A 27,662-nucleotide genomic window follows, 5' to 3' on the forward strand; every position below is an offset into this window, starting at 1 on the left:
CCACCCCAGTCCCACTTGAGCAACTTGATTTTTATAATCTGTTGAAAGAAAGGGAAACCAGTGGGGGCCTGAAAGGTTTGGAGATTTCTCAACGACGACAACTGAGAGGAAGGAAAGATGACTTGTGGTTGATGGGGTTGAAGCCGGCAAAACCTCTGTTGGCTGGTTATGATTTCATTCATACGTTTGTTAACTTTGTGTCTTTGAATTTCATTCTTAAAAACAAAAAGCCAGGCTTCAGCTGCTGGATTTTCCGCAGCTGCATTAAAGAGAGAGGTTTAAACCGACAGACTTTCCCTCGAGCCCCACTGGGACGGCAAATGGAGTCACCAGCGCCAGAAGATGATGTGAAATATCACATGGTGTGATAGGTTCCTCATTACGTGGGCTCGTTTAGATGCCTCGGAGTATTCCCCTGCGGGTCTAATTGCTCCCAGAGTGCCACTTGGGCCGGCTGTTTGACACGTCGGTAGAAGGTTATTGGCACATTTGAATCCATTTGGATTTCCCTCCCCGCGGCATCGCATCACCTCACATCTGCCTGCCGGCGGCAACGCTCGAAACACCTTGTGGGCTCGAGATGAGGGTGATAGCAAAACGAAACCGCTGTGTGTAGATGCAATGGAATCCTATTTGGTTGAGTTTGCAGTTTAGGGTCAGCGACAGACCATAACCCTAACCCTCTATTTTCTTCTCTGCCCCTTCTCTCCCCGTGAAGCAGGTGACCTGGGTTGCTATGCAACGTGCAGGTGCAGGGCAGCAGTAAGTGCTTTATGGTAATTAAAGGCTGTTACGCTGCAGAGCTGTTAACTACACGCGTCCAAGGACCCTGACGAGGTCCTATTTTTGACCTCGGCTCTAAAGGGAATGATAAACGGTTTAACCCTGCATTGTCCTTCGTTCCACTCTTGAACTTGCAATCTAAAAAGAAGCTTTGATTGGCCAGTGGGATCAAGGTGGGAACGAGCTGGGGCATTGGGACGTCCGTGACCGCGGGTCAGGCCGTGAGAGGACTGGGAGGGCGGGACAGCCCATAAACCTGGAGCGGTTCATCCGGTACGTCTTGATGCTGTCGCCACAGCTCACCCTGCTGGATCACCCAGCAAGGAGAAGAAACTGCTCCCCGAGGCTTGAAGAAGCACCAAAACGAATCCTTTATAATGACAAGTCAACTCATTTAAACCCCCAATATTAATCATTTGTAAGATTTGATCGGGCAGGACCAAAGCCGCGTCACCCTGAGAGTTTTTGGCCAGTTCGGAACTGATGAACTTGTGTTTGTGTCTCTGCAGGTCCCTTCCCTTATTCCTGTTCTGCTGTTCAAACTGGGGAGAGAACAGAATCCAGGCCAGGCCCATGCTGTGTTGAACTGCCTGCCTAACCTCGGGACTCATAAGGTACTGGGGCGCCTGCAGCACCTCTCCACTGTCTCCATCCTTGAAGATTGTTCTTGTTAAAGCGTACTTCTTATCTGGTGTTCCAGCTCTGCGTCCCCGCGGTGCTGCAGACTCTCCACATGCTGGCCAGCGCCCCCAAGCTGAGAGCAGTGGCGATGCGCCTCATGACTGCTCTTTGGAAGAAACAGGTGCGTAACAAGAAACGGTCGTCACACTAACACGCGCCGGCCTTCTTCACTCTTTTAATGTTTTCCGTTCCGTCCCGTAAGGATCGAGTGTACCCGGAGCTGCAGCGTCTGCTGAGCCAGCAGGACGGCAGGGTGGTGGCTGGAAGGGACGCCCAGTGGGAGCAGATCCTGGCCAGGGCCGCCTGCCTCAGGGACATCTGCAGAGAGAGGTCAGACCGCTCTTTTTAACACCCCCCCCCCCCCCAGTTGTGTTGTGATTTAGAACGGTGGTTCCCAACCTTTTTCTCAAGGGAACATTCTGAACTGGCTATTTCCTGTGGATGTTACATTGCATCAGACGATTCTTCCTTATATTTTTTAGGAACACAGTTTTATGTCTGTATTATGAATTTCACTATCATACATACGATTTAAAAGTCCCAGCAGCCTGGCTTTATGACTTTTGAATAGAATGGTTCTAAAATAATTTTTTTAATTTAGTTGTCTCTTACACCCTTAAAATCAACCCCCCCCCCCCCATGGAGCTTTGGCATCCCCGTGTTGGGAACCACTGGTTTAGAAGATTGCCATATATCATGTATCATATCATTAGCCTTTGTTTGCGTGCGTCAGGCCTTACCAGCATGGAGGTGACATGTTGGCTGCCATTGCACTCACTCTGAACCAGTGCACCAGACCAGACATGGCAACCCCTGCTGCTCTCGCCCTGCAGGGACTACAGGAGCTGTGCCGGGCAGAGGTCACACACACACACACACACACACACACACACACACATAGCCAGCTGATTACTGTACAGTACATGCGGCCACTGAGGCTTTTTTATGAGGCTTGCTGTTTTGCAGGTAGTGGACATCGTCTCAACATGGAGGAGTCTCGGGCCCGAGCTGAGCGGCGACTCCCGTCCACAGGTGGTCAAAGTCGTAGCGGAGATTCTGGCTCTGGTTCCCCAGCTCACAGTCAAGTCAGAGGAGTACGAGGTATGTGATCTACTTCCAGACGGTGCGCTCGATGCACTGCCAGAGCTTTGTTTTGGTGGGTTTTTTTTTTTTTGTTTGTTTTGTTTTGTTGTCTTCCTTTCAGTCTGTTTTTTGACTTTGGCTCCCCCTAGTGGTAGTATCACAGAAGACACTGGACTCACTTTCCAACAATCAAAAACTTTTGACAGTTTAAAAGCTAAAGAATCTACACATTGTGGCTTTAAATAATTCACTTGTTTTGGGTTTTCTAACTGTGTTGGTCCCTGTTAGTGTGTGTGTGTGTGTGTGTGTGTGTGTATATATGTGTGTATGTTCATATGTTACTTCTGAAATTTAAAACTGTTGCCTAAAACTTTGTTTTTATCTGTTTTGTTTTTTCTTCCAGAAACTGAAAGAGGAGGTGGTCAGCTTTCTCTGGAATTATGCTGCGAGCAAGGTCTGCGCACTGCTGATATCTGCTCTGCCCCCCAAATGAGTCAGAAAAGGCTTAGTTAAAGAATAATATTGTCTGTGTGTGTGTGTGTGTGTGTGTGTGTGTGTGTGTGTTTTTGCTGTAACAGGATCCACATGTGGCCAGCTGTGGCTACAAGGCCTTGGCAGATTTCCCTGAAGCGGTCCACACAGTGAATCTCCTTCCCGAGGCAGTAAGAGTCCCACTTTCTATAACTTTACATTCTACACTGAATAGTTTTGTTTTTTTCCCCACACACAACTTATATTAGCTGATTTTGCCAAAAGAAGTTTTACAATACGAAAGGGATGATAATAATAACAATAACAATAATAATAATAAATGATAATCCAGATATCAGTGTGTTATCTTTTTCTGCTCACCCTACAACTCAACTAATGACACTCAGCCCTCCCGATACTTTTGTGTTGGTTGCTAATTAACCGAATGTTAGCATGCTAACATGCTAATATATGGTGGTGAACATAGCATGAATAGCAGAGCCAAGTGGTGAGCAGACCTGATGGGATGTGTTAACATTATACCTGCTTAACATGAGTGCGTTAGCTTTGTCATTGTGTGCATGTCACTATGCTGATGTTAGCATTTAGCTATTATTTCAGTATTACAATATAAAATGGATGATAATGATGATGACGATAATGATAAAAGATTATTCAGATCAGTGTTTTGTCTTTTTTCTACTCCCTCTACAACTCAACTAATGACATTCAGCCCTACCTATACTTTTGTGTTTGTTGCTAATTAACCGAATGTTAGCATGCTAACATGCTAATATACATATGAATAGCAGAGCCCAGTGGTGAGTAGACCTGATGGGATACATTAACATTATACCTGCTTAACGTTAGCGTGTTAGCGTTGTCACTGTGTGCATGTCAGTATAGTTGATGTTAGCATTTAGCTCAAAGCGCTGCTGTGTACAGCCTCAGAGACCTCACAGAGTTTCAAATTTAATAATAATAATGATAATTATTATCATGCCCGCTCGGTAGGCCAGACCGCCGACAAAGCTCCCTGAAAATGAGGAGGAGGAGGAAGAGGAGGAGGAGGGAGAAGAGAAGGATCTCTCCGTCCCCGGTTCATCTTATGTGAAGCTGCTGGCTCTCACCCCCACATCCGCTCTACCGGGTAAACTGCACTCACGTCGTGGCCAAACGTCACGACGTCATGCTGTCGCGGCGGCATCACTTCCTCCTCACAGACGATCACCTCGATGCTCTTTTCTTTTTTTTTTTTTTCTTCTCAGCCTTCGAGCTCTTCCTCACCTCCCTGGTGAAGCAGGAGATGAGCCGGATGCCACGGGGGGTGTACTTCTCTGCCCTGAGGGGGGGGGGCCTGCGTTCAGACCAGGGTAAAACAGTGGCAGGGATCCCGTCGTTCATGCTGAAAACCTACGAGAAGAACAAGCAGCCTGGGCTGAAGCCTGGACTAGCAGGTGACGCTTAAGATTTGACGTCTCTGTTTACTTGGTTGGCCCCCAAGAGGCTAAAAAAAAAAAATAATAATAATGAATTAAAGCTTTAATCTTTCACGGTTCTTTCTGTCATGAATTTAGCTTTTACATTGTTTTGCACACAGTGTGTTTGTTGCATAGCCTTCTATAGCTGAGTGTGTGTGTGTGTGTGTGTGTGTGTGTTGTAGCTGGACTCCTGCTCTGTTACGAGCTGCCTGTGCAGACGGACCGCGACGGCAGACCAATCGATCGTTTCCTCATAAGCCGCAGCCGCAGCTACCAGCAGACCCTGGCAGCCCTCATCCATGAGGTACATCTAAACCGGTTCCTCTTCTTCCTCCTCCTCCTCCTCCTCCTCCTCCTCACACTCCTCTTTTGCTTTTAACAATTTCAACGCAAAACTCCTGCTTGTTGTTTTGTGATTTTTTTTATTAAAAAGTGTTATTATTTTTTCAGGTGAACATTCAGCCGTCCGAATGGCACCGCGCCCTCCTCCTGCCCCAGGCCTGGCGAGGCTTCATGAGCCGAGCTTTCCACGCCGTCCTACAGGTTTGTGTAGTTCTAGAAAGGAAACCTTCTCCAGGCACTGTTGAGTAGAGCAAGGAGAGAAGGTATATTAGAAAATACAAATATATATATATATAGTTGACTAGTACTTGACTTGAATGTTTTACACAATGGGAATTACAAGGAAGAGGTATGGAAGTATGTGGCTGCCAATATTAGATTAAATTACATTAAAATCATTTAGTAAAAATGTTCTTTTATTTTCAATTTGTGTGTGTGTGTGTGCATGACGTGACAAAAAAGAAAATTACATGAGACCTATGTGTGGAACGGTGGTCACGGCTGTCGTGTGTATATATATATGGCAGAATAAGCCAGTAAGTGGACCTTGATTTGGTCACAGCCCCCAGTTGCTTATACTAGGCAGACACGGCAGACCTGACCACAAACCGGAGCAGTGGAACCTGTTTGTGCCTCGAACTGGTGGGATTTTGCCAATTGGAAGTTACGTCCCGCCCGTTGGTTGTTTTTTTTTATGGTTGACGCTGACAGATTTGACAGTAAAGAGGACCAGGAAAACCCACGAAATAGATCATTTCTATTAAATGTTTGATTTTCATTTAGGCAGTAATTACGTGGTTTTTTTTTTCAAACACATAAATGTAAATGAATTTGATATTAGATGTGTTTTTGTCATGCACTCTCCACATAGAAATTGAAAATGATTTCAATCTGATTCAATTATTTCATTTTAATATTGGCAGCTCTGGAATTCCACAGTTATGGCTATGTGTTGCTCTGAGGACACTGGCTTATATCTGCAATGGCCATGTATAACCTTAGAACAGCTAGTGATTACATTATTGGAGAAAATAATGGGCTATATATCACTCAGTAATTCCATCTTTTCATCACATCTTTTACAGTTATTTATTTCCATTTTTTTCCTGTGTAATAGTTGGTCACTTCAAGGTTTCGCCATCGCATTGGTCTTCTAAAAACCCGCACTGCGCTCGTCACGTCCCAAACGGCGTGCCTTCCTTTCGAGCTCGACAGAATGTGCGTTTTGTGTGTGTCCTCAGGGCCGACGCGCCGATTTGGAGACGCGGCAGAAGCAAGGCAAAGACGAGCCGCAGGAGCTGCAGTACAAACAGCACTGTGCCTGGCTGTGGTGAGTCACACGCGCGTACACGTCATTAAGGCCACCTCAAATGACGTGAAGTTCATCTGCTGCCATTGATGAACTGACGCGGATTGGCTGAGGGCTGAGGTCCCAACATGGCCAAGATATTAAACCAGAAAACAACTCAAAAATAGAATAGCCGTTTCACGCCGTAATTCTTGTCACTATAGTTAGAAGGAATTTTTGAGCTTTTTCTCAGATTTTGAGCAACAAAACTAAAAAAAAAAACAACAAAAAAACACGGGAATGTACAAAAACTTTTTTTTCTTCAAATGAATCACTCTTGTTGGAAATTAAAATTTGGCCATACGCATACTGCATATAACACGCCATTAAGTTACAAGTCTGCATGTTCATATGTCATGCTGCGGCAACCTGTTCATTTTCGCTAGCAGCTGCTGTTAGCCGCTTTTCGCGCCCAAGATGCTAGGTACACATCGTAAAATAAATGTATCCCTAGTTTAAACGCACAAATAATGATAATAATAATAATAATAATAATAATAATAATAATAATAATACAATTTGACAAAGTGCTTTCCATACAATAAAACCCAAAGGCAGCAACAGAAAAATAGAAATGAGGTGAAATATAAACAAATACAACTAAGAACACATCAACAAACAGATACATATCAAAAACAGATCAAAACTATTCCTACAAGTATTTCCAAGAAAAGGGACCAAAAAAAAAAAAAATAATCCAATCAAATAAAAAAAAAGGCTAAGGCTGCGTTTCGGCTCAAAGTGTTAAAAGATCAGCAATGTAACTGGGGGCTAGACCTTTCTATTTGTCTATTATTAGAGGTTCATTCGTCTACCTTTTGGTGTCCCATCAGTGCCGCTTCAGACACGTTTTCACCCTGATGGCGGCGTCGGCAGTCAACAGGTTGCGTTCAAAATCCGGGCGCTGGCCTCAACGTCCGCTGCGCCGGCCAGGTGACTGGGGAGAGAGCGTGTCTTTGAATGCCTCCTGTTGTTCTCACGTCATTCCTCTTTCACTCTGCCTTTCTTTGTCACCCCATCTTCTTGTCCTCATCCCTCCCAGGGCCAGAGATCAGCTGGCAGACGCCATCAAAGCCGCTACAAAGTGAGTCCCCCCCCCTCACTTGTGATCAGTCTATATTCTTCTATCACTGGCCTACTTAACGGCAGCGTGGTCTTTGTGTTCTGCAGGGACAGCCCTGTTGTTCAGGGGAACTCCATCCTGGCTCTGAGTGGCCTGGCCTCTGTCCTCGCTAAATATGAGAGCAACCTGCCCGCTGAGAGCGACGGCAGCCACGCGGTACGATGTTCGGTATTTTACGGTATTACTATACCTCCGGTGTCAAAGTCGGAAGACTTCCACTGCGGTTGGTCTTCCCGAAAGCGACATCTATCTAATTTAGCCTCCTTTTATTACCTGCTTGTGTCCTCAGATGAGTTCTGTCCTCCAAACAAAGGTGCGTTCAGGCTCCTGGTGGGATTGCAAGCGCAGGGAAAGGAATCGTCCAGTTCGTCTATGAATGTGCTTTTTTTTTTTACTGACTTGTCTCTGTAGGCTGGACCAGAGTTTGTGCCCACATCCAGCTGGTTGGCCATGGTCCTCAACACCTTGCTCAGCATCAGCAGCAGCAGCTACAAGGCCAGAGGACAGGTTTTCCCATGGTTCCTGCATGTAAGTTCCCCTCCTTGCATGTTTTTGTCTTCGTCTTCCCTAATAGCGACTATGAATATAAGGAAAACCATGTATTTATTTAGGTTCATACGGTCTGCAGATCAAATCAAAGTACCGCAAATTGTATATCCGTTAAATTTCAAGCGGACGTTAGATTGACTCCATCTGAGATTTTGCACTAAACACTCAAAATAAAGCCCTGATTTTAGGGAGCACATTTACAGGAAATGTTAATTCTTCAGAATCAGAAATACTTTATTGATCCCCGGGGGGAAATTGTACGGCAACGTTCGCAGCATCAGCGCTGTCCACACCTGAGCCGAGCACACGGAGCCGAAAACCATTCGCCCCTTAATCAGCAACTATTTTGATAATTGATTCATTGTCTAAGTAATTTAGTAAGAAAAAAAGGCCAGTTGATAAACAAGCATTAACAGGCCTCAGGCCTTTCTGCCAGAAAGCCTTTCTAACACGTGGCTAACGGTCGCAGTTTGGTTAGGTTCAGGCTCCAAAACTACTTGGCTAGGTTTAGGAAAAGGTCCTGGTTTGGGTTGAAATAATTAGTCAACGTTGACTTTTGCTTTCACACGGGACACGAACAGCTCAGTCCCCTGGGTGAAAGTCCTGTCTTTCTGTTAGAAAGGCTTTCTGGCAGAAAGACCTGAAGGCAAACTTCTCCCGCGTGCCCCGAGCAGGTCAGGTGTACGTGAACGTTTTGAAACCAAGTGTCACCGCTGATCGCTGCGAGGCTGATATGTAACTTCCCCAGTAACAGCCGAGGGACATTATTGAACATTTACTAACTGGTAGAAACAAACAAATTGTGAATTTGTGAATTGGAAAATGGTTAGCCGGCCACCCGGCACCCTATCGCAGGTCAGAATTGGGTATCACTGATTTAGACGTTTCCCTGTTTTCCTCACATTTTACGGACCAATGTGATTGTTTGATTAATTGAGGAAAATAACGGGAAGTATGGTAAGTAAGTATGGAAATGGTGCCTACATTACCCACAAGGCAACTCGACCACTGACACTTTGGCCGCGGATTCAGGTGTGTTATGCTAGCGGCGGCTAATGTAGCCTGGAGCCTGTAGCCTGCAGCGGGGGGGGCTGCTGAGGTCTGGGTCGGCTCACTTCTCTCCGACTTCCACACCAGCAGATTGTTTTCACTTTCAAACTCGAGGTCCTCAGCCAACGCCAACTTGAGTGACATCGCTCGAGAGACACTTATCAGCTCCCTCTGGAGACACTAAAGGCTTTATAGAACTGTTTTCACACGTGCAGTGGTTGAGACAGACTTGAAAAACATTTTTTTAATAAAGTGGCTACTGGGAAAATGACACGTAATGAGCCTTAAACTCCTGCACAGACACCCTTCTGCCTTCTGCCCTCTCAGCGTTCCTACTCGGGCGAGAACACGGCGAGCGCCATAGCTCGCTCCTGCGCCAGCCTGGCGCTGCCGCTGCTGGCCCCGGCGCTGGCGGCGGTGCGGCAGCGGGACGGCCTGGCCCAGGCGCTGGCGGCGCTGCGGGCCGGCCTGCCGGGCTCCCCCGCCGCCGACGACTCCCAGGCCGTTCAGTTCCACTCCGGCCTCGCGCTCGGCATGGTGCTGTCCAGCCTGCACCACCAACGCCTCAGGTACGGGGTCTCTCGCGCCTGTGGTACCTCGAACACATGCCGTAACCCACCATTCACCGCCGGGCTGAGTCCACCTTGTCTGTCTTTCTCTCTGTTATCCAGTGACGTCTCTGTTCAGGAGGACACTGATCTCCTCCTCAGCTGTCTGGAGGCTCTGGAGAGTTGCTCCTTCGACCCCAACCTGGAATACAAGTCAGTGCTGAGTCCTTAGACAGGATGCGAAGACACTTACCAGTTGAAGTTTAGTGAGGTTCCGGCTTTGCGCTTTTATTTTGAAGCATCATTTCTCACTGCAGAATGAGTAGACGATCCATGTTTCCTTTTTCCTGAGCCCTTCCTCCTCTCCCCCTCCCCCTCCTCCTCCTCCTCCTCCTCCTCAGTACTGGCTGTGTGTTGGGTCTGGGTCTGGCGCTCGCGGCTCTCTGCGGCAGCGGACCGGCGGACCAACACGCCCGCGTCGCCCAAACACTAGACAAACTGCTGTCCAGCCTGCAGGACAGCAAAGGGCAGGGACGCATGCTGCAGGAGGTACAACAAAAACCGCCCCACACAACACGTTTTGTTTTTGTTTCTTTACTCCAATCCAGTTGTAGAGGTCTCTGGATCCTTCCGGATGCTGCACACTGATAGGAGGAAACGTTATTGGCAGTATGTGTTGCACGTCTGGGTCAATTTTACTGATTTTTACTAAATGTGAGCCTTTGACGTTGGGGGTCTCCTGATGTTTCCACAGCCCGCCATGATGCGTCAACATCGGTTAGCTTTAAATAGAGCACATCGCAATGCAGCCACGACACGTTTACAGCAGTTTGAGTAAAAAGTCCTCACTAATCGGCCTATTTCTCTTTGTACTCCGTGCAGGTCTTGGCGTACTCTGTGGCCTGTGTGGGCGTCTCGGCCTTCAGCGGGGGCCTCGTAGACGCGGCCAAGGCCGAGGAGGTCGTGAGCACTCTGCGCGCCCTGACTGAGGAGAGCCAGCAGGTCAGCGGGAAAAGAGTCCGCCCCTCTCTCAAAATGTCCTGAGGACTGTCTCCTTTTTTTTTTTTTTTTTTTTTTAAAACAAAAACAAAAGTCTGTCTGTGTTGAAGGCCAGTACAGCGAGTGCTGTACTCAGTCCGACTTCCTCTGTGATGTGTTTCTTGCTCAGACTCCGGGCTTCTCCCTGGCTCTGGGGTTGGTGGTCCACGGCCTGGCGGTGTCCGGCCACGGTAAAGCGGAGGACCTCCACCCTCGCCTGCTGGCCGCTTGGATCAAGATCCTACTGGCCGAGGTACTGCCCCGACGTTGTCTTTCCTACTTACACAGCTTTTTTTTTTTCCCCTCTCGTATCCCTTTTTAAGACGTCTCAGACCGGGATGTCCCAGAGCAGCTTTCAAAAAAAAAAAAAAGAAAGAAAATGCTTTATATGCCAGATTGACAGTGGGGGATACAACACTAAATAAACCTCCAACAGGATTGTGGGTGGTTCAGATGAGCAAGTTGTAACCATTTCTGGTCCCTTTTGCCCCCTGTATCCTGTAATAACCATGCAGGGCTGAACACATTCACACCCGCGTTACTTATATGAAATATATTCTAGATATATATATATATCCGAGCCTTTCAGTTTGATGATGCCAAGCAATTGTATGTGGTGTGTTTTTTTTTTTTTTGTTTTTTTTCTTCAGGGTTGTCCCACGATGCAGCGTCTGGCCGCCATCAACGGCCTGGTGGCCCTAGTAGGGTCCGAGAGTTACCTCATTCAGGTGAGGGGTGTGAATCTGTTTACATATCTCTCATATCACCGCACTGTATGTGTTCACTGAGCCCGTTGTCCTCCCCGGCGCAGCTGACGAGTGACTTGGAGCTCTCCCCCCAGCAGCAGAGCAGGCTGAACGAGGTCATTCGAGCCATCACACAGGTACGTAGACCCGTCGTAATCCCCCCTCCTCAGTATTATTCTGTGGCCTCAAGTCACGTCAGACACGTCTCGTCTACTTTTGCCAATGCTTCGTCACTGTGGAGACTGGAGGTATTAAAGGGGACCTACTGGGCTCATTTCCAGCTGTATATTTTCATCTTGTGATTCCACTAGAGCAGCTTCGCGTGATTCACAGTTCAAAAAAAGTCCAGATTTATCTTCTACTGGCCCTTCATGCAGCCCCCCTCAGTCCACCCTCTGTCTGAAACACGCCGTTTGAGCTCCTGTCTCTTTAAACCCTGCCCCCCCCCCCCTTAAAGCCCACTTTCTTCTGGTTGGCCGGCCAAGGTTCCAGAAGTCTTTGGATGTATTTCCAAAGGCAAACTGTAAACCCAACGTTACTGAGCAACGCTGACATAAACATTTGGCCTGTGCCTGGAGCACAGATACCATATAAGGACATCCGTGCCTGTCTGACATCAGAGAGACCTGGCAGTTGAAAACAGTTGGAAACGGGGCGTTCGGAGCAGCCTGAGCTTTTGGCTCGCAGGGGTTACTTTTACATACGTGTACCTCATTATTTGGCAACGTTTAGTATGAATATCCGACATTGTAACATATAGGAGCTCTTCTATTTTGGAGAATTCGTGCGCCGGCCTTTTATGCATGCATGTTGGGTCTCCTTGCAGATCATAACGTTCTCAGGAGCCATCGGTTTGCAGTCCAACAGTGCGTGTTTGGTGGGCCATCTGCACTTGGCCCACGTGTCCACCAGCCACAGTCGCACAGCAGGTAGGCACAGCAGCAGCGATCCCACCGTGGACCACCGGAGCCGACTGTAGCTGTTGATATGCATGCGATATATCTCTCTCTCTCTCTCTTCTGTCAACGTCTCAGTCCCTCAGGATTTCAGTTACCTCTCGGAGAGAAGCGTCGTCAGGTCCATCGTTGACTTCATCACGGAGGCAGGAAAAAAAGGTCTGTTGACGTGTTTTTCGTCTCTTTTCTCGCCTTTTAACCCCCTTTTGACCTTAAAGGCCCCATATCGTGCTCATTTCAGCTCTATATTTGACTTCTGGGACTCCACTGGAGTAGCTGTGCAGTTCAAAAAAAAAGTCCTTATGTATCTCACAGTGGCCGTTGGAAATCTCACTCTACAATATGGGACCTTTAAACTCATCAGGAGAACCCCCAGTTTATAACTTCCCCCTCAACAATGCAAACGTATATGCATACACATTGCCTGCATATGTAACTCGCGCTCTTACTTTTGGACATCCTTCTCCCCCTGGGGTCCCCAGGTCCAGAGTTTGCCCCTCCACCTCTGGTCAAGACTGCTCTGACCCCCCTGGCGTCAGCCGGAGCCAGTTTCCAGTACCCACCCGTCAACTGGAGCGCGGCCCTGTCTCCTCTGATGAGGCTCAGCTTCGGTGAGAGTTCTCCCACACGTGTTTCCTCTTTTTGTGCCCCCACCCCCCACCCCCCCAAAAGCACCAAACCCGGCATGTTTGTTTTGTTTGTGTTTTTTTCCTAACAGGAGAGGATGTACAGCATCAGTGTGTGGTGCTGGCAGCGTGTCAGGCTCAGTCCTCTCAGAGCGCCTCGCTCTTCCTGGGTTCCTGGCTGTCACCCCCCCTTGTGCACAGCCTCAGTGTAAGTTCCTCTCGAGCATTAAAACACACACGTCCTCGCCTTTTCCCCCCACATTTTTCAACGTAGAAACTTCATCCAAGCGTCAAAAAATATTCCGATCACGTAGGACATTCCTGCTATTGCCTTTTCTCATTCACAACTTTCTCACTTTCCAAAATAAGCCAAGGGGGAATTTTCCTCTTCATGAATGGAGAAATTTTTCAACCGTTAACCACTCGCTCGCACTTTCGGCTAGAAACTCAAAATTCAAAACGTCAAAGCGCTCCGCGCCTTCCACGCGTTCCCGGGCATCGCTCAACCGTCGGATCCCGATAAAGCTTTTTCAAAACATTCAACTTTGCTTGAGGTGGACTTTTCCGGCCCTTCTGAGAGTTTTGCGTTGGCGTGTAGGATGGCACAGTAGGACAGGCAGATCAGTCAAATGGTTGTTTTCATTTGAATATCGGGTTGTAGACGCAAGCTGAATCCCGCACAGTGGAGCCTGACCGATACGCCTACGTGGTTGATATTATGGGAGGATGTAGGCTTATCCCGGATATATTGGTTTCTGCATATATGTTGGACGATAAGAAGCAAAAGCTTTCCGTACAGAAAGATATGTAAGGTAACGCCGAAGATACTGCATGCTTTGAGTGGTGTCTCCATAGAGCGCTGCAGGATTGAGTCCTAAAACCCGGAAATGAGTTCGACTTTTTACACTTCTGGTTCCCTCGTCTGGACGTCAGTGGGTTTTTCAGAAGAAAGTGGGCTTTTTTTGGGAAGGGGGGCTCAAACGGCTTGTTTCAGACGGAGAGGGTGAGCTGAGGGGGCCGCGTGAAGGGCCGATAGAAGACAAATCAGGGCTTTTTTGGAACTGTGAATCACGCAAAGCTGTGAGTCACAAGATGAAAATATAGAGCTGGAAATGAGCATGGTAGCCCCCCCCCCCCCCCTCCGTTGACAGTCAAACCTCTCAAATGTTACACGTCCAAACACAAGCAGCCACACAGTCTAAAGTTGGCGGAATCGTAATTTAAGGAAAAGAACAAGTGAGCGAGATCGCAGTTGGGACTCGATGCCAGCGTTTTGGTACTTGCTGGTTTCGACTGGTACTTGGTACTTGGACTTGTCTGTATCTGTAACAGTCAGAAATGGCCTTTGGAAAGCTTGTATTTCTCCTCCAGCACCAGACTCGGGCTCACCTGTGCGAGAGCCTGGGCTCGTGGATGAAGCACGTCGCCGAGGACAAGCTCCAGGTCCACGTGGAGAGTCTGGGCCTGCAGCAGTTCCAGGAGGACCTTCGACCCCAGCGCCTGTCCCTTTGCCACTCCCTTCTGCGGGGCCTCGCTCAGGCCATGGCCCTTCCGAACCCCCCCAACGCCTGCTGGACCATCCTCTGCTCCACCACAGAGAAGATCTTCACCCTCCTGCCCAACCAAATCCAGGTCCAAAGCTGACATTTCAACACGAATTGCTTTTTAAAGATAGTCCTGCTCATCCGTTGGCCTAAGAATGTCCTCCAGTGTCCACTAATGGACCTCTGCTGATGATACGCTCTTTTGTTTTTAGGACAACGAAGTGGATTTGTATGTGGGACTCGCCAAATGTCTGTCTGAGATGTCCGACACAGAGATCGAAAGAATCACTCGAGTCACGGAGGTACAGTATGATGTGACAAAAGAGCCAACAAGCACAAAATGGTAATAGAAATCCTCACGTGCAAACATTTGCTAAGCTAAGCGGTGTAGTACGCTGTGTATTTTAAATGTCATTTGGTTCTTGGCAGTTTTTCTGCTGCTTTTTTTTGTGGGAGTACGTGGTTAGCCTAGCTTAGCATAAAGGCTGGAAGCAGGTGCAAACAGCTAGCCTGGCCCAGTCCACAGTTCAAAAAATACACAGAAATGTTGTCTTTAAGCGTAAATAGAAATGTAAAAATGACCATTTGTGTCATTAGCTTAAAGTCGCTATTCTGCACCAATGTCATTTTTATGTGAAACTTGACATATAATGGTTTTTAAAAAAAAAGGTACTCTGTGCTGTTTAGGCTCAGATGGAGAAGACCTGCTTTGTCCTGGCTTGCTTGACCTCCCAGGGCCGAGTTCCCCTCCTGGGCCTCAATGACGTCATTGCCGGTGTGCTTCGCGGTTGGCCAAGCGGCAGAGTCGGCTGGCTCCTCCTGCAGACTTTTTACCAGTGTCGGCTGGCCACCAACTCCAACACAGGTTGGGCCCCGAAACGAGTCAACTCCCGGAAAGCCAGAAAGCTTCCCTTGCTGCGTTCACATTGTACACAAAACGCCAAAGGATCTTGGTGCGCTTCTAGACCCTGATTTCAATGTGAACCAGAAAGAGAGCACACATCTCACATCTGTCCTAAAGTCCCCTCACTGGTTGCCTGCCAGTTTTAGAATTGATTTTTAGTGTCCAATCTGGAAATCTTAAGACGTTTCACCATGTTTCTTATGTTTCCTATATTATCTCCGTATATTACCGTTTATGTTCATTGTATATTTGCAGTATTGTATCGTTAAGCACCTCGTATTGCAATAATACCGCGGAAGGAAATACTATCCATTAAGTTTCCGAAAGTAAAAAAAAATCAAAAAACTGTCCGGCCCTTTTCTGATGCGGCCACTAGGTGGCACCAAAGTCGAGGATTTAAAATGAAATGCATGCCTCTCTCGTTTAAGCTTTACTATCATCCACATGTTGACACGGTCTGTCCCCATTTTTGTTTTTTGTTTTTTTGTTATAGGCGTTTCCAAACGAATGGAGTGGCTCCTGGAGCTGATGGGACACATCCGAAACGTCGCCTACGGCACGACCTCCGTCACATGTGGAGACGGCAAGCTGGTATGTCTCCGAACCATGCAGTGTGGCACCCCCTCCCTCCCCCCCACCACCACCACCACCTCTGGCTGTCAGCAGTGTGTTGCCACATGCCACAGATTGACTGACTGTTCCATATTTTAACAAAACTCCTGTGTTTCAGCACGCAGGGGAGAGGGGAGAGTTAAGGGGAATGAGGTTTGGAATGCAGCTCCAGTCCTGTCAGATGTGTCCACTGAAATAAGTTGAAGGGGTTGTTTTTGTTTTGTTTTTTACACTTAAATTTAAAAGCAAACTGCATAATTCAGTTACACTGGTGTCGTCTTTGGTCAAAGTACAATTCCAGCTTCATTTAACTTGGATTTTATTATTTATAGTTTTTTTTTTTTTGTACAGCCTCATTTCTGTCACGTATTGCTGAAAATGAACATCCACAGTCTCTTTCTGCGAGAGGCTAGATTTGGGGGGATTATGAGGGGGGGGGGGGGGCATATTGAATATTAGCATGAGAAATAATTAACAATAGAATAGAATATTATGATGATTTAGTTGCCTATTTTTTTGTAAATGTGTTTATTAAGTTCACAATTTCATGTTTGTTATGAAAAAATGATACCGTTTCAAAGGCGCCTTCTTCCTCTGTCATTCTGTTGGTGTCGTTTGTGTACCTGGGCGTGGAGTAGGTCATTGGAAATGTCCTGGAGAATTCCTGAAAAACTGTTCCAACTCTACAGATAAGGCTAGTCCAGCTGAACATGGATTTCCTTTATTTTATTTATTCATTTTTTTTTGGCAGGCCACAGACTTCCTGTTCCAAGTTTTCGCTGCTGCTGTGGTTTCCTGGGGTGACCACTTCATGCCCGTACTCCTCGGCATTAGGGCGCGGTGGTTCCCATGGCAACCCGGCCCCAAGCCCCGAACGCTGCAACACGGCCTGTATGGGGGTGGGGAGTCAGTAACTGTCCACGCCCTGCCCCAGTGCCTGCTGGGAATGCCCCACAGTCTGGCTCTGCTTCTGGACAAAGAGCCCTGGAGCAGCCAGACAGACAAGGTTAGTGTGTTTCGATGAGTGTATTTTATTTTGAAAGACTGAAGTTATGGGTCACTTTGTTTTGAACCAAACAAGATGATGACGACCTGAATGTGTGTGTGTGTGTGTGTGTGTGTGTGTGTGTGTGTGTGTGTGTGTGTGTGTCAGTTCATAGACTGGCTTCTCAGTATCACAGAAGGCCCTGAACAGAGTCTGTCAGCCACGACCATCAGCACAGCCAAAGGTAAAAAACCCCCAAAAAAACCCCACACACAATACACAGTACTTAGTTTTAAAACTGACCTCAGAAAGGGTTTTCAAAGTCTGACACTGTGGGCCACCCCTCAGACAAAATCAAGACAACTGTGACCCCCCCAACACCCCCTTCATCAACCCCAACGTATGATATCACTAGGATTGATATTTATTTACATTTACTTGCCAGCTGACTCCATTACAAGTAGCTGAATTAGCGGTTAGCCGCCCCTGTCTGCAGTGTACCCGTGGATGTACAGACAACTATCACTGGAGTACTTTGACACTGAAGAAAACTTAAAAACACGATGTTTCTCAGGCAAGTTCTCCACTTAGTCTTGCTCGCTAGAGCGAAAACGAACCAGGTTACTTAAAAGAATCGACCCTCTCATCGCTAAATGTGCCCAGTGGCCAACTGTGGTACTACACCTGAAGCACAGACTACAAAAGAGAGTTGACGGGACGCCTCCAACCGCAAACAGCGGCCGTTATTTTACTCTTTGTATTATGAATTTTCAAACCATGAAGGCTTTGTGTCTACAGAAAAAAAAGTGCAAGAAGAGAGTCTTTGTCAATGTTTTATGAGGAAGGAAATGCATTCACCGTGTTTGTTAGGAACCCAGAATATACACAATGGCTTTCGGTGGGAAACTGAATGTAAACACTGATGCCGGAATTTAAACATGATAAGACGGACGCTAAACATCACTATTGGCAGCAGCCAGCATTACACCCATACAGTCGTCTTTCCTCTTGCATTTGCATCACACCGGCGCAAACAACATTCTTGGCAGAAATGAAAAGTCCTTTGATTACAAACTGGAAGTGTTTCAGAGTGGTTGTTTTTTTGTGTGTGTGTGTGTGTGTCGTTTCAGCTGCCCTGTTGTCCCTGAAGTCCTCCGCCGAGTTCAAGAAGAAGGCCGTGTGGACCAGAGCGTACGGCTGGTAGCCAGACGGAGCCAATAGGCCGGTACCATGGGTGCGAGGCATTCGGGGAAAAAAAACGAAAAGGGGACCGGCGCTTAAAGACGCGCTCCAAACTTCCATCTTTCCTCTCTCTCCTGAACGTTTTGGACACGTGAAACGGAAACTGTCGAAAGCAACATACGCCCATTAAAAGTTCATCGAATCCAGGAAACGTTTACTGGTGTGAGCCTTTACTGATCACGCATCCCGGTGGCCGGCAAAGTCACCCAGCGCCAGAGAACGTTTAGACTTCAGGTGTCACTTCTTTTTCTTCTTCTTGTTCCATTTCTCCAGGTGGTGTTGTCTCTCCTTCAGCACCTGCCAGACTGTTACGGCCGCCCCTAGAACAGAACACGCAAGCGTTAGGAAGTCAGAAAAATGTACAGCATCGGTAGTAAAAAAAAACAAAAAACCAGTAGCTGCTGCAGGCGTAAGACATAGTGTAAACACGCACTGGTAGTAGGCCGTCTGCAGTCTCTTTGGTTGGAGCTGCTACAAGTTGAAACATGACGAGCCGCAACTCAATGGTTCTAAACACGCAGCTGATTACTGGCTTTTGTCCGTGATGGCGCTGCTGGGACAAACAAAGCTCCCCGTCTGACTGCAGCCTGACTTACCAGTAACTTCAGCGGCTCGCCAGTAACCCTCTTTTTGTGTTAATGCTTAAGGTTTTAATCCCGGTGCTGTTGGTTTGACGAACTGGTTTGACAGTTTGGCAAATCCCCTTATTAGATATAAGATACTGATACTTCTCATGGAGACTGACTGACAGCCTAGCTTAGCATAAAGACTGGAAGCAGAGGGGGAGAAACGGGTATGCTAACAATGTGCACAATGACAAATGCTAACGTGTTGATGTGTGAGCGGGTATATTGTTTACATTACCATCTTAGTTGTGGCGCGTTAGCGTGCTAACATTTGCTAGTTTAGCGCTGAACAGGAAGTGCGCCTGAGGCTGAATGTCATTGGTCATGCAGCCCTGCCAGTGGCTCTGCTGTACTTGAGCTAAATGCTAATGTCAGCATGCTAACGTGTTGATGTGTGAGCGGGTATATTGTTTACATTACCATCTTAGTTGTGGGGCGCGTTAGCGTGCTAATATTTGCTAGTTTAGCGCTAAACATGAAGTACACCTGAGGCTGAATGTCATTAGTCATGCAGCCCTGCCAGTGGCTCTGCTGTACTTGAGCTAAATGCTAATGTCAGCATGTTAACAATGTGCACAATGACAAATGCTAACGTGTTGATGTGTGAGCGGGTATATTGTTTACATTACCGTCTTAGTTGTGGCGCGTCAGCATGCTAACATTTGCCAGTTAGCACTGAACACAAAGTACAGAGGCTGAATGTCATTAGTCGTGCAGGTATTTGGACGCAAGTATTTGACAAATTTCAAATGTCAACCTGCTGGTGGCGCTAGGGGAACAACCCATTTTCAAGATTTGATCCAATCCCGTAGCCGTGATCCGACACTTTCGAACAACCGGCCCCTGGTGGCCCTGTCCTCACTAACTCAGCACTTTTCATGTCGCCAAACGTTATCTTACCGAGAGCAAGAACGGGCAGGGAGACCACCAGGAGGACGGGGACGTGAGCGTGCGTCGCCACCGTCGAATTCAGCGGCGGCGGCGGCAGCGACTTTAGCGCCATCGGCTCAACGTAAGGCAGGGCCTGGTATATAGTGACACCTGAGGAAGACAAAGAAAACAGCAGAAGTGGTTTGAATCCTTAGCAGCCCTGTCTAAAGGATTCTTAAATAAATTCTGAGACCGCTCGCAGCCCAACAACGAACATTTCCTTGTAAAGTCACACTGGATCTGCTATCTGACTGCAGCCTGAGTGTTACTGATATACTAGAGGCTGGAACATACTTTCCTCACACACTTCCTGACATTTTATCATCGGCCCTTGCTTTGCCAACTCATTTCCTGTGTGCTCACCACTGCTTCCCCTTAGGCAAGACCCCGTCTCTGACACATTCAAGCAGCTCATGTTGTTCGGCATGTGCCCGTTTCATAAATGTGAGAGCTGCCAGTGTCGCAATTTTGAGAGTTGATCAACGGAGTAAAGAAAAAATGATCTAGTCACCTTCGGTGGCCACTGACAGGATGTATAAAGGGATCCAGAGTGTGTAGCGAGTCCACAGCATGGCGATGGAGGGTGTATCCATAACGCACAGCAGCTCGTGTGGGTACCTGCCGTCGAAGCGTACACAACTGAGGCTTCCAGGGGCATGATGGCACACTATTAAACGATAACTGACAGTTGAAGTGAAATGAAGAGACAGGTACGCGTACCGTAGGAGGTCCAGAATGTTCCACAGGAACAGCTGCACACACACAACTGGTTTACTCTGGATCTCCTCCAGCATGATGACCATGATCAGCAGGAGGTTCTTCTCCGTAACCTGGAAAGAGAAGGAAAAAAAAACAAAAAAAAAACAGACGTTACAAAAATGGATTACGCGATATTTATTTATAACGTCCACATTGATTTGTGATCGCTGATAATGAAGTTCCGGACGCGGTGCGCACTTGGACGAAGCGGGGGAGGAGTCTGGCTTTCTCGATCCCGTCCGCGATGTGGAAGAGCTCCAGGATGGAGAGCAGCTGGCACAGGCTCATCACAAAGCCGACCGAGTAAAATGTGTCCGCCAAGGCATCTGCAACGGGAAATATCACCATGTCATGCCAACCAGTGATGATTTGAAAGAGCTGGTCTTTGAGCCCAAAAAGCTTCAAACGCTAATCCATATTTTTTGCATCCTTTTTGTGTCCACTGGGCCGTCTACTCTGATTTGCTGGAATCTGAAACTTAAAGCGACAGCAGGTAATATTGTTGGATTATGATTTTGACCATCGCATGTCACTAACAATATTTAATTGAAGGGCTCCTTTAAAAAAAAAAAAAAAAAAAAAAAAAAAAAAATGTGTCCGTTAGTCTTTTAAAAAAGCTGCACCAGGTCTAAATCAAACAGCCAATCAGGGGTTAGCTAGCAAGCACGTAACTGTCCAATCACAGCGACTCTGTGCAAACAAGGCTCCACCTTCGGGATTGACGTGTGAATCACAACACAGAACCCCTGATTACCCCTGATTGGTTGTTTGATTCAGACCTGGTCCATTTTTTTAAAAAGACTAAATACAAAGGGGGGGGGGGGGGGCGGGTCCTCACAGACACACATTTTTCTCAAAGGAGCCCTTCAATTAAAATAATTGTTAGTGACGTGCAGTGGTCGCAATTTGTTCTTTCAACCCGAAATTGTAATTCAATTATATTGCCCGCTGCTCGCAGCTCTAATGTTCTGCTTTGACAAACCTTACCTTTACCAAATGTGAGGAACCTGGCTATGGTGTTCGCCAGGATCCACGTGTGTCCACAGAACTGGAACAGGTTATACGAGAAAATGTAGACGAGCCTGAAGCTGAGCCTGCAAGAGAAAAAGAAGTGCACAGGCCAGGTTATGTCAGAGTTTACTGTAGAACCGCTAACGCTGATGCTCTTTGATTATGATAGTCACATAAATCATGTCACCGGAACTATTCTGAGTAAAGTGAAGTACGTGGAAACACAGACGGGGAAAGTACTGTTTGCCCAAGTTCTGTAATTAATTTTAAGTTTGAAGTACATTTTTGCCGCTAATACTTACCGGACTGTTTTGTGTGCAGGACTTTTACTTGTTGGGGGGGGGGGGGGGGTATTTACGTCATTGCACTGGTACTTTTAGAGGATGTGGCTACTTCTTTCATCACTGCAAGGACATTAAATGACTTTTAATACCTGGTACTCTTTAAAAAGTCACCTAGAAAACCTCCTCAGAGAACTCAATTGAACCTTCAACCTCAACCTTCTTTCGGGTTAAAAACGTTAAATGTGTGGGACGTTTACTCGAAACTACTTGCGTGAGGTATTGCCACTTTACTTGCGTTGGGTCTGAAAACTCCGAAAAATGACAAATTGAGATGACCTGTGACATGTAATCTCCTTAGAGGACTTGAATAACCCTCATTAGGACTGTGGATCCCTTTTATTTTCACTGGAAACAGGTGTAAAGTTTCTTTCTTAATGCCTAACACGTATACTATATATATATATATATATATATATATATATATATATATATATATATATTAATCACTCCATCACTCTGTATAGTTGCTAGTAATATGGCTGTTAAATGATACTAATAAATAATTGAAAGAAAACAGTCCTATAATATATATATTTGAACTCTTAAGCCTACTTTGCAGCACTTTAGCTGTTAATGCTCGGGAAGATGACGGTAAAGTCGAGCTGTGTGTGTGTGTGTGATCAGCGTGACATTCCTCAACACGCCCTGTGTCTTCCACAGCGACAAGCTCCCCCAACACTCACTCACATTCTGCCTCTGAAGTCGTCTTCTTCGCCTTCGTCGTCTTCTGGTCCTTTTGTTGCAGGTAAGAGGGAGCTGCTCATAATCCCCGTCCCGAGCGTGAGAAGGAGCATTCCCCCGCAGGCGCAGCTCCTTGCAAGGCGGTTTCCCTCCCAGTAAGACGGCGAGCCGCCTCTTGCTTCATCCTCCTCCGACTGCGAGCGGAGGAGCGCTGCAACATCTGTTTTGCAGCGGCTTCCTGGGGGTTGATTGTTCCAGTTTTGGGCTCTTGCAGCAAGTAGGAGGTGGACATTCCATGTGAGAGCGTGACGTCAGACAGTTCCAGCCCCCCACCCCCCCCCCCGAGGACAAAACCAAGATCTGACTGTCTGACAAGCACACACAGGCTCAGGAGAACAATGAGCCCCACACACACACACCTAGGGTGTTAGGGTTGGCAGCAAGAACACTTACCAACACCACCACCAAAACATATGCATGTCTCATAACCAAAACTGTATGTTGTGGTTGAAAGCGGGCGGGGTACATTCTTGACATACTACTGTTGTATTTGTGTTACTGACTACTGATATCAGTGGCATGAAACATATAAACATGTCGACAGCGTGAACTGGCTCAGTAAGTTCCTGAAACAGCTGCCCACTGTAGTTTTGAATCAAACAAATGGGAGGAAATAGTGCATTTGTCGGGGGGGCTACTTTCGGCGGCGGATTAATCCACGTTTGGTGGATGGTGTATGTGGGATTGAGTCCAAATTAACTGTGTGTGTGTGTGTGTTCATGGTAATGAAGGAACATGACACCCAGTGCAACATAATAGTTTTTGGGCAACATAAGTAATAGCTGCATAGTGTTCCCGAATTCAAAATGTAACATACTGTGTGTGTGTGTGTGTGCATTTACTCAAATTACTGTGCATTGGTGTTGTAATTGAACAGTTATTCATCATATTGATTTATCATATGTACATTGTGGACATACATTATACATTTGCGGTGGGAACTAGTCGTCACCGCTCTCTAGTGGTGGAGAGAACACATGGATCGTGCAGCACAAGACAAAAGAGAGGAGGGATATTACATGTCTGCTCTGGTTAACAGTGCGGATGGTAAGTGGGCTTTTCATCCGACACTTCAAATTAAGATCGCAAAATATAAAACATTGTTCATTGTCACCTCATTTTCATATGCCGTTTTTATTTTTCGGTCGTGTTTCTTTGTAATGTAGCCATGGCTATATGAATGCCTTGGTATAATTACTATACCCAAATGAGACGCTAATTTGTGGTTAAGTACCACGCTTGGGTCAGGATGTGGTTAGCCTAGCTTAGCTTAGCATAAAGACTGGAAGCATATCTGTACGAATGCCTTGGTATAATTATTATAAACAAATGAGATGCTAATTTTTAGGGAAGTACCACGCTTGAGTCAGGATGTGGTTAGCCTAGCCTAGCTTAGCATAAAGACTGGAAGCAGGTCTATACGAATGCCTTGGTATAATTACTATAAACAAATGAGGCGCTAATCTGTGGATAAGTACAAAGCTTAAATCAGGATGTGCTTAGTTTAGCTTAGCATAAAGACTGGAAGCAGGTCTGTATGAATGCCTTGGTATCATTACTATAAACAAATGAGATGCTAATTTGTAGTGAAGTACCACGCTTGAGTCAGGATGTGGTTAGCCTAGCTTAGCTTAGCATAAAGACTGGAAGCATATCTGTATGAATGCCTTGGTATAATTATTATAAACAAATGAGATGCTAATTTGTAGTGAAGTACCACGCTTGAGTCAGGATGTGGTTAGCCTAGCCTAGCTTAGCATAAAGACTGGAAGCAGGTCTATACGAATGCCTTGGTATAATTACTATAAACAAATGAGGCGCTAATCTGTGGATAAGTACAAAGCTTAAGTCAGGATGTGGTTAGCTTAGCTTAGCATAAAGACTGGAAGCATATCTGTATGAATACCTTGGTATAATTATTATAAACAAATGAGATGCTAATTTGTAGTGAAGTACCACGCTTGAGTCAGGATGTGGTTAGCCTAGCCTAGCTTAGCATAAAGACAGGAAGCCTGAAAATACAGCAACCAACCCCTCTAAAGCTCGTGAACATGTTGTTTCTTGTTTGTTTGGTTTCCATCCAACACACAAATTCTTACATTTTTACATTTCTGTTTGTGTAGTCTTTATATGCTAATTTAGGCTAAGCTAGGACCTTTGAATTTGGCTCGCAAAGACAAACGGACGGGCTTCTAGTCCATCACAGGGCAGAAGGACATTTATAAGTACACTTTATTGGCAGTTTAGAGTCAATGCCACATGATGGATGAACACATCTGACCTTTTCTTATCTCTGCCCCCCACCTCCACCCCCACCCCCCTGTCTTGGTGCTGATGAAAGGCCAATGACAGATGGAAAACAGATTAGTCTGGTTCTAAGGTCTCAGGGCCCTCGGCTAGTAGTTAGCGCTATCATATCCTCTCTGAAATTACAGCTCAATTTCTGTTTCAAATGCTGTGCTGCGGTCACGGACCCTGCACTTGAGAATACATGTGTGTTATCACCTTTCTGCCGCTGCTGGGGAGTCAGTGATAGCAATTTGAAGTTTGAGGCCGAAAGAATCTAATTGGTTCGAGGTAAACCTCCATGGCTCCATAGTTAAGTAGGTATCGGCTTTTATGGCTTGCTTTAATTCGGATGTCACATAAGCTAATTAGCTCACTGAGATAACTTACGTAACAAAGGGAAAATCTTGTTTTACGTAATAAGTGTTTGGGAATCCACGATCTCAACAACCAACAGTAGTTATTGCTTCTTTACATAATTAGTTATTTCTATCTCATTCTTAATGGCCTACAAATTATAGCACATAGTATGCTCTGGTGTGCAAGTTTTACCTGATTTTAAAGACTGAGCACATGGCAACCGGTAGATCTTCATCCAGTTACGAGGTCCCAGGTGTGTGCTTCACTGACATACGTGTCGCTGTCTATTTCCTAGCAAATAGAGTATGTTTGGGGTTTGAGCAACTGATACTCATTGGTGAAGGTTTGGGTATGTTGGTGGTCATGATTTAAAGGTCCCATATCGTGCTCGTTTCAGCCCTATGTTTTTATTCTGGGACTCCACTAGAGCAGCTTTGCATAATTCACAGTTGAAAAAAGTCCTTATGTATCTCCTCCTGGCCCTTTCTGCAGCCCCTCAGCCCCCCCCCCCCCCCCCCCCGTCTGAAACAAGCCGTTTTAGACAAACTGAACAACCTCCAAACACCTGAAGAGTAGTTCCTGAGCAGAGCGCTGCAATAACTTAGACTGAGCGGGCGGATGAGCATCCCTGGGCTTGGTGGGCGGTGCTGTGCCTGGAGCAGATGACCTGCCGGGGGGGGGCATGGCTGAGGGCGGGGACTATATAGTTGTGACATCACAACCTTACGGAAGTCCTGACAGCTCGTTTTAAAGACACAGTGTCTGAATACGGGCTGTGTTTCATTTCTCCGTGGACCGAGCGTTTTGATCCTTTCCCAGTATTTATACAGCACCCAGAGCTGCTTTATAATCCAACAAGACGTGGAGGTCTCACTCTCTACGATATGGGACAATTAACAACAAGACTACGAGTGTACAGCCATGCTAGCAGCTCCATTTAGCTACCAATTTGGCCTTCAGCGTCTTGCCCGTACCTCCTGAGCCACGGCTGCCTCGCAACGCTGATGTCACGATTGCCGCGCCCACCATCGCAGTCCCCGCGCGTTAGCATGCTAACATTCGCAAATTTGGCACAAAACAAAGTGGTTGTACACCCGAAGAAGACTGTGCTCGCTGTGCTGTGAGACACAGATAGCTCTCACGAGTTATTTTCACGACGTCTCTCCGAGCTTGAAACAGCATATTGCGTATATGACCGGAGTGTTAACGATATGCTGCCGCGGAGCTATACTGTAGACTGCGACAGGGATCGTACTAATTCCAGCTGTGCGTGTCGCAGGACAGGGAAGGCCGCGCTCCCCCTCATTAGCCACTCGTGTCGCCTGCTTAATCCCTTTTGACTAATGGCCCGACATGATTGACCGCGTGCTGTTTTAATGTGGACTCCAGGAGTAACCGTATCTCCTCAAGACCCGCAGTCACCAGGCCGTCTCACTAAAATAGTACGCTAAATATATCCTGTTGTGCGGCTGGGCTTACAGTCCCATTTCAGGTTTCACTCCCTCCGCACGTTGTGGCACAAATCTGAGTTTTTTGTTATCAGTTTGAACAAGAAGAAGCTGCCTTTAATCGCGGTTGTGTGTTTTGGACTATATGTGGTGGATACATGGTGCAAAACTGGAACGCAACCCTCGTGTGTCTTGGTTTTGAGTGCAAAAACTGCAAAGTGCAGTTTTGAATTTTTTTGCTCATAGATTATTCACAGCCCGGATTAACTAAACTGGCAAAATGAACTGCTGCCCCCCCCCCCCCAGTGTGCTTGGAACAATAATGTGTGCAGGTTCCTCTTCAATCAATCAATCAAGTTTATTTGTCACATGTAAGCATAAAAGGTGCAATTACAGTGACGTGTAATGTTGCCCCCCCCGGGCAAAGCAAGTTGAGCATCCCCGATGTAGAGAAAAATAGAGAAAACACGGCGTCCAGTTTGTTGAATAAGCGACGCAATAGCGGAATTCAACGAAAGCGCCACGTCAGCGGCAGCCATCTTGGTTGCCGGTCGCGAAAATGCCTCCGCGGTGCCCCACGTCAGATAAACGGCTGTGATTGGCCGGTGCCCCCCGGGCCAGGGTCAGAGCAAGCCGGAGCACAGAATACCTGAAGCTATTAAAACCGCAGGTGACATGCTCCTTTTTTAACATTCCTGGCAGCTCACACAGGTGCAGGATGGCGGGGGGGGGGGGCGTGGGGGTTGGATACTCGTATCACACTCTTTGACACTAGTAGAGCAGAGTTTCACCCAGTTAAGCTCGGGGTCCTCTCTGGTTTCCGCCCCCCCCCCAAGTCTGTATCTACTGTATTACACTGCTGGCAGGGGGTGTCTGGGAGGGTTTTGTTGCCCACCAACAGCAGACATCACAACCCCGCTCATAGCCTGGTGGTGAGTTCAGGGTCCCTGCCAGCCAACCCATCAGCCAGCCCAGTTATTCATTCCAATTAGACTGGACTCCCTGACGCGGGTGGAGTCCTCCACTACTCCAGGTTACAGCGGCG

The 27,662-nt window shown here is 46.9% G+C and overlaps 2 protein-coding genes across 3 annotated transcripts in view; one reads left to right on the forward strand and one right to left on the reverse strand.

Annotated features, from left to right (window-relative positions):
• focad (focadhesin) overlaps positions 1 to 18,257 on the forward strand; it is a 31,096-nt gene extending 12,839 nt beyond the window's left edge. The window contains exons 11-43 of the mRNA XM_070929677.1: positions 1,293 to 1,397; positions 1,484 to 1,585; positions 1,667 to 1,794; positions 2,198 to 2,324; positions 2,431 to 2,565; positions 2,951 to 3,001; positions 3,126 to 3,209; positions 4,033 to 4,168; positions 4,287 to 4,475; positions 4,682 to 4,803; positions 4,950 to 5,042; positions 6,083 to 6,171; positions 7,232 to 7,273; positions 7,360 to 7,468; positions 7,724 to 7,840; positions 9,239 to 9,480; positions 9,583 to 9,672; positions 9,861 to 10,008; positions 10,342 to 10,461; positions 10,628 to 10,750; positions 11,148 to 11,225; positions 11,309 to 11,380; positions 12,070 to 12,172; positions 12,278 to 12,358; positions 12,682 to 12,810; positions 12,918 to 13,033; positions 14,197 to 14,457; positions 14,582 to 14,671; positions 15,057 to 15,234; positions 15,767 to 15,864; positions 16,637 to 16,891; positions 17,039 to 17,114; positions 18,001 to 18,257. Coding sequence (XP_070785778.1) covers positions 1,293 to 1,397; positions 1,484 to 1,585; positions 1,667 to 1,794; positions 2,198 to 2,324; positions 2,431 to 2,565; positions 2,951 to 3,001; positions 3,126 to 3,209; positions 4,033 to 4,168; positions 4,287 to 4,475; positions 4,682 to 4,803; positions 4,950 to 5,042; positions 6,083 to 6,171; positions 7,232 to 7,273; positions 7,360 to 7,468; positions 7,724 to 7,840; positions 9,239 to 9,480; positions 9,583 to 9,672; positions 9,861 to 10,008; positions 10,342 to 10,461; positions 10,628 to 10,750; positions 11,148 to 11,225; positions 11,309 to 11,380; positions 12,070 to 12,172; positions 12,278 to 12,358; positions 12,682 to 12,810; positions 12,918 to 13,033; positions 14,197 to 14,457; positions 14,582 to 14,671; positions 15,057 to 15,234; positions 15,767 to 15,864; positions 16,637 to 16,891; positions 17,039 to 17,114; positions 18,001 to 18,074 — 3,963 coding nt within the window. The 3' untranslated portion in view covers positions 18,075 to 18,257. The remainder of the gene's footprint in view (positions 1 to 1,292; positions 1,398 to 1,483; positions 1,586 to 1,666; positions 1,795 to 2,197; positions 2,325 to 2,430; positions 2,566 to 2,950; positions 3,002 to 3,125; positions 3,210 to 4,032; positions 4,169 to 4,286; positions 4,476 to 4,681; positions 4,804 to 4,949; positions 5,043 to 6,082; positions 6,172 to 7,231; positions 7,274 to 7,359; positions 7,469 to 7,723; positions 7,841 to 9,238; positions 9,481 to 9,582; positions 9,673 to 9,860; positions 10,009 to 10,341; positions 10,462 to 10,627; positions 10,751 to 11,147; positions 11,226 to 11,308; positions 11,381 to 12,069; positions 12,173 to 12,277; positions 12,359 to 12,681; positions 12,811 to 12,917; positions 13,034 to 14,196; positions 14,458 to 14,581; positions 14,672 to 15,056; positions 15,235 to 15,766; positions 15,865 to 16,636; positions 16,892 to 17,038; positions 17,115 to 18,000) is intronic.
• On the reverse strand, positions 17,691 to 22,669 carry hacd4 (3-hydroxyacyl-CoA dehydratase 4). 2 transcript variants are annotated; one of them, XM_070929680.1, is made up of 7 exons: positions 22,470 to 22,669; positions 21,415 to 21,521; positions 20,626 to 20,753; positions 20,389 to 20,498; positions 20,180 to 20,286; positions 19,639 to 19,779; positions 17,691 to 18,432 (listed from the first exon to the last, which is right to left on the reverse strand). In XM_070929680.1, the coding sequence occupies exons 1-7, from the start codon at positions 22,574 to 22,576 to the stop codon at positions 18,350 to 18,352; spliced, it is 783 nt and encodes a 260-aa protein (XP_070785781.1). In that variant the 5' UTR covers positions 22,577 to 22,669; the 3' UTR covers positions 17,691 to 18,349. The 2 variants fall into 2 exon arrangements, with proteins under 2 accessions (XP_070785781.1, XP_070785780.1); XM_070929679.1 differs by having other exon boundaries at positions 20,180 to 20,498.
• Between the last annotated feature and the right edge of the window lie 4,993 nt (positions 22,670 to 27,662).

Source organism: Enoplosus armatus, chromosome 23 (genome assembly GCF_043641665.1).
Source record: "Enoplosus armatus isolate fEnoArm2 chromosome 23, fEnoArm2.hap1, whole genome shotgun sequence".
In the NCBI taxonomy this organism is placed as follows: domain Eukaryota; kingdom Metazoa; phylum Chordata; class Actinopteri; order Centrarchiformes; family Enoplosidae; genus Enoplosus; species Enoplosus armatus.

What these genes read in the sequence shown, in the direction of transcription:
- hacd4 (XM_070929679.1), bottom strand. Translation starts at nt 22,576, where the DNA reads ATGCTCCTTCTCACGCTCGGGACGGGGATTATGAGCAGCTCCCTCTTA. An exon ending in GACGACTTCAGAGGCAGAAT is followed by an intron (nt 21,522 to 22,469) that starts GTGAGTGAGTGT and finishes TTTCTCTTGCAG; the next exon opens with GCTCAGCTTCAGGCTCGTCT. An exon ending in GTTCCTCACATTTGGTAAAG is followed by an intron (nt 20,754 to 21,414) that starts GTAAGGTTTGTC and finishes TTCCCGTTGCAG; the next exon opens with ATGCCTTGGCGGACACATTT.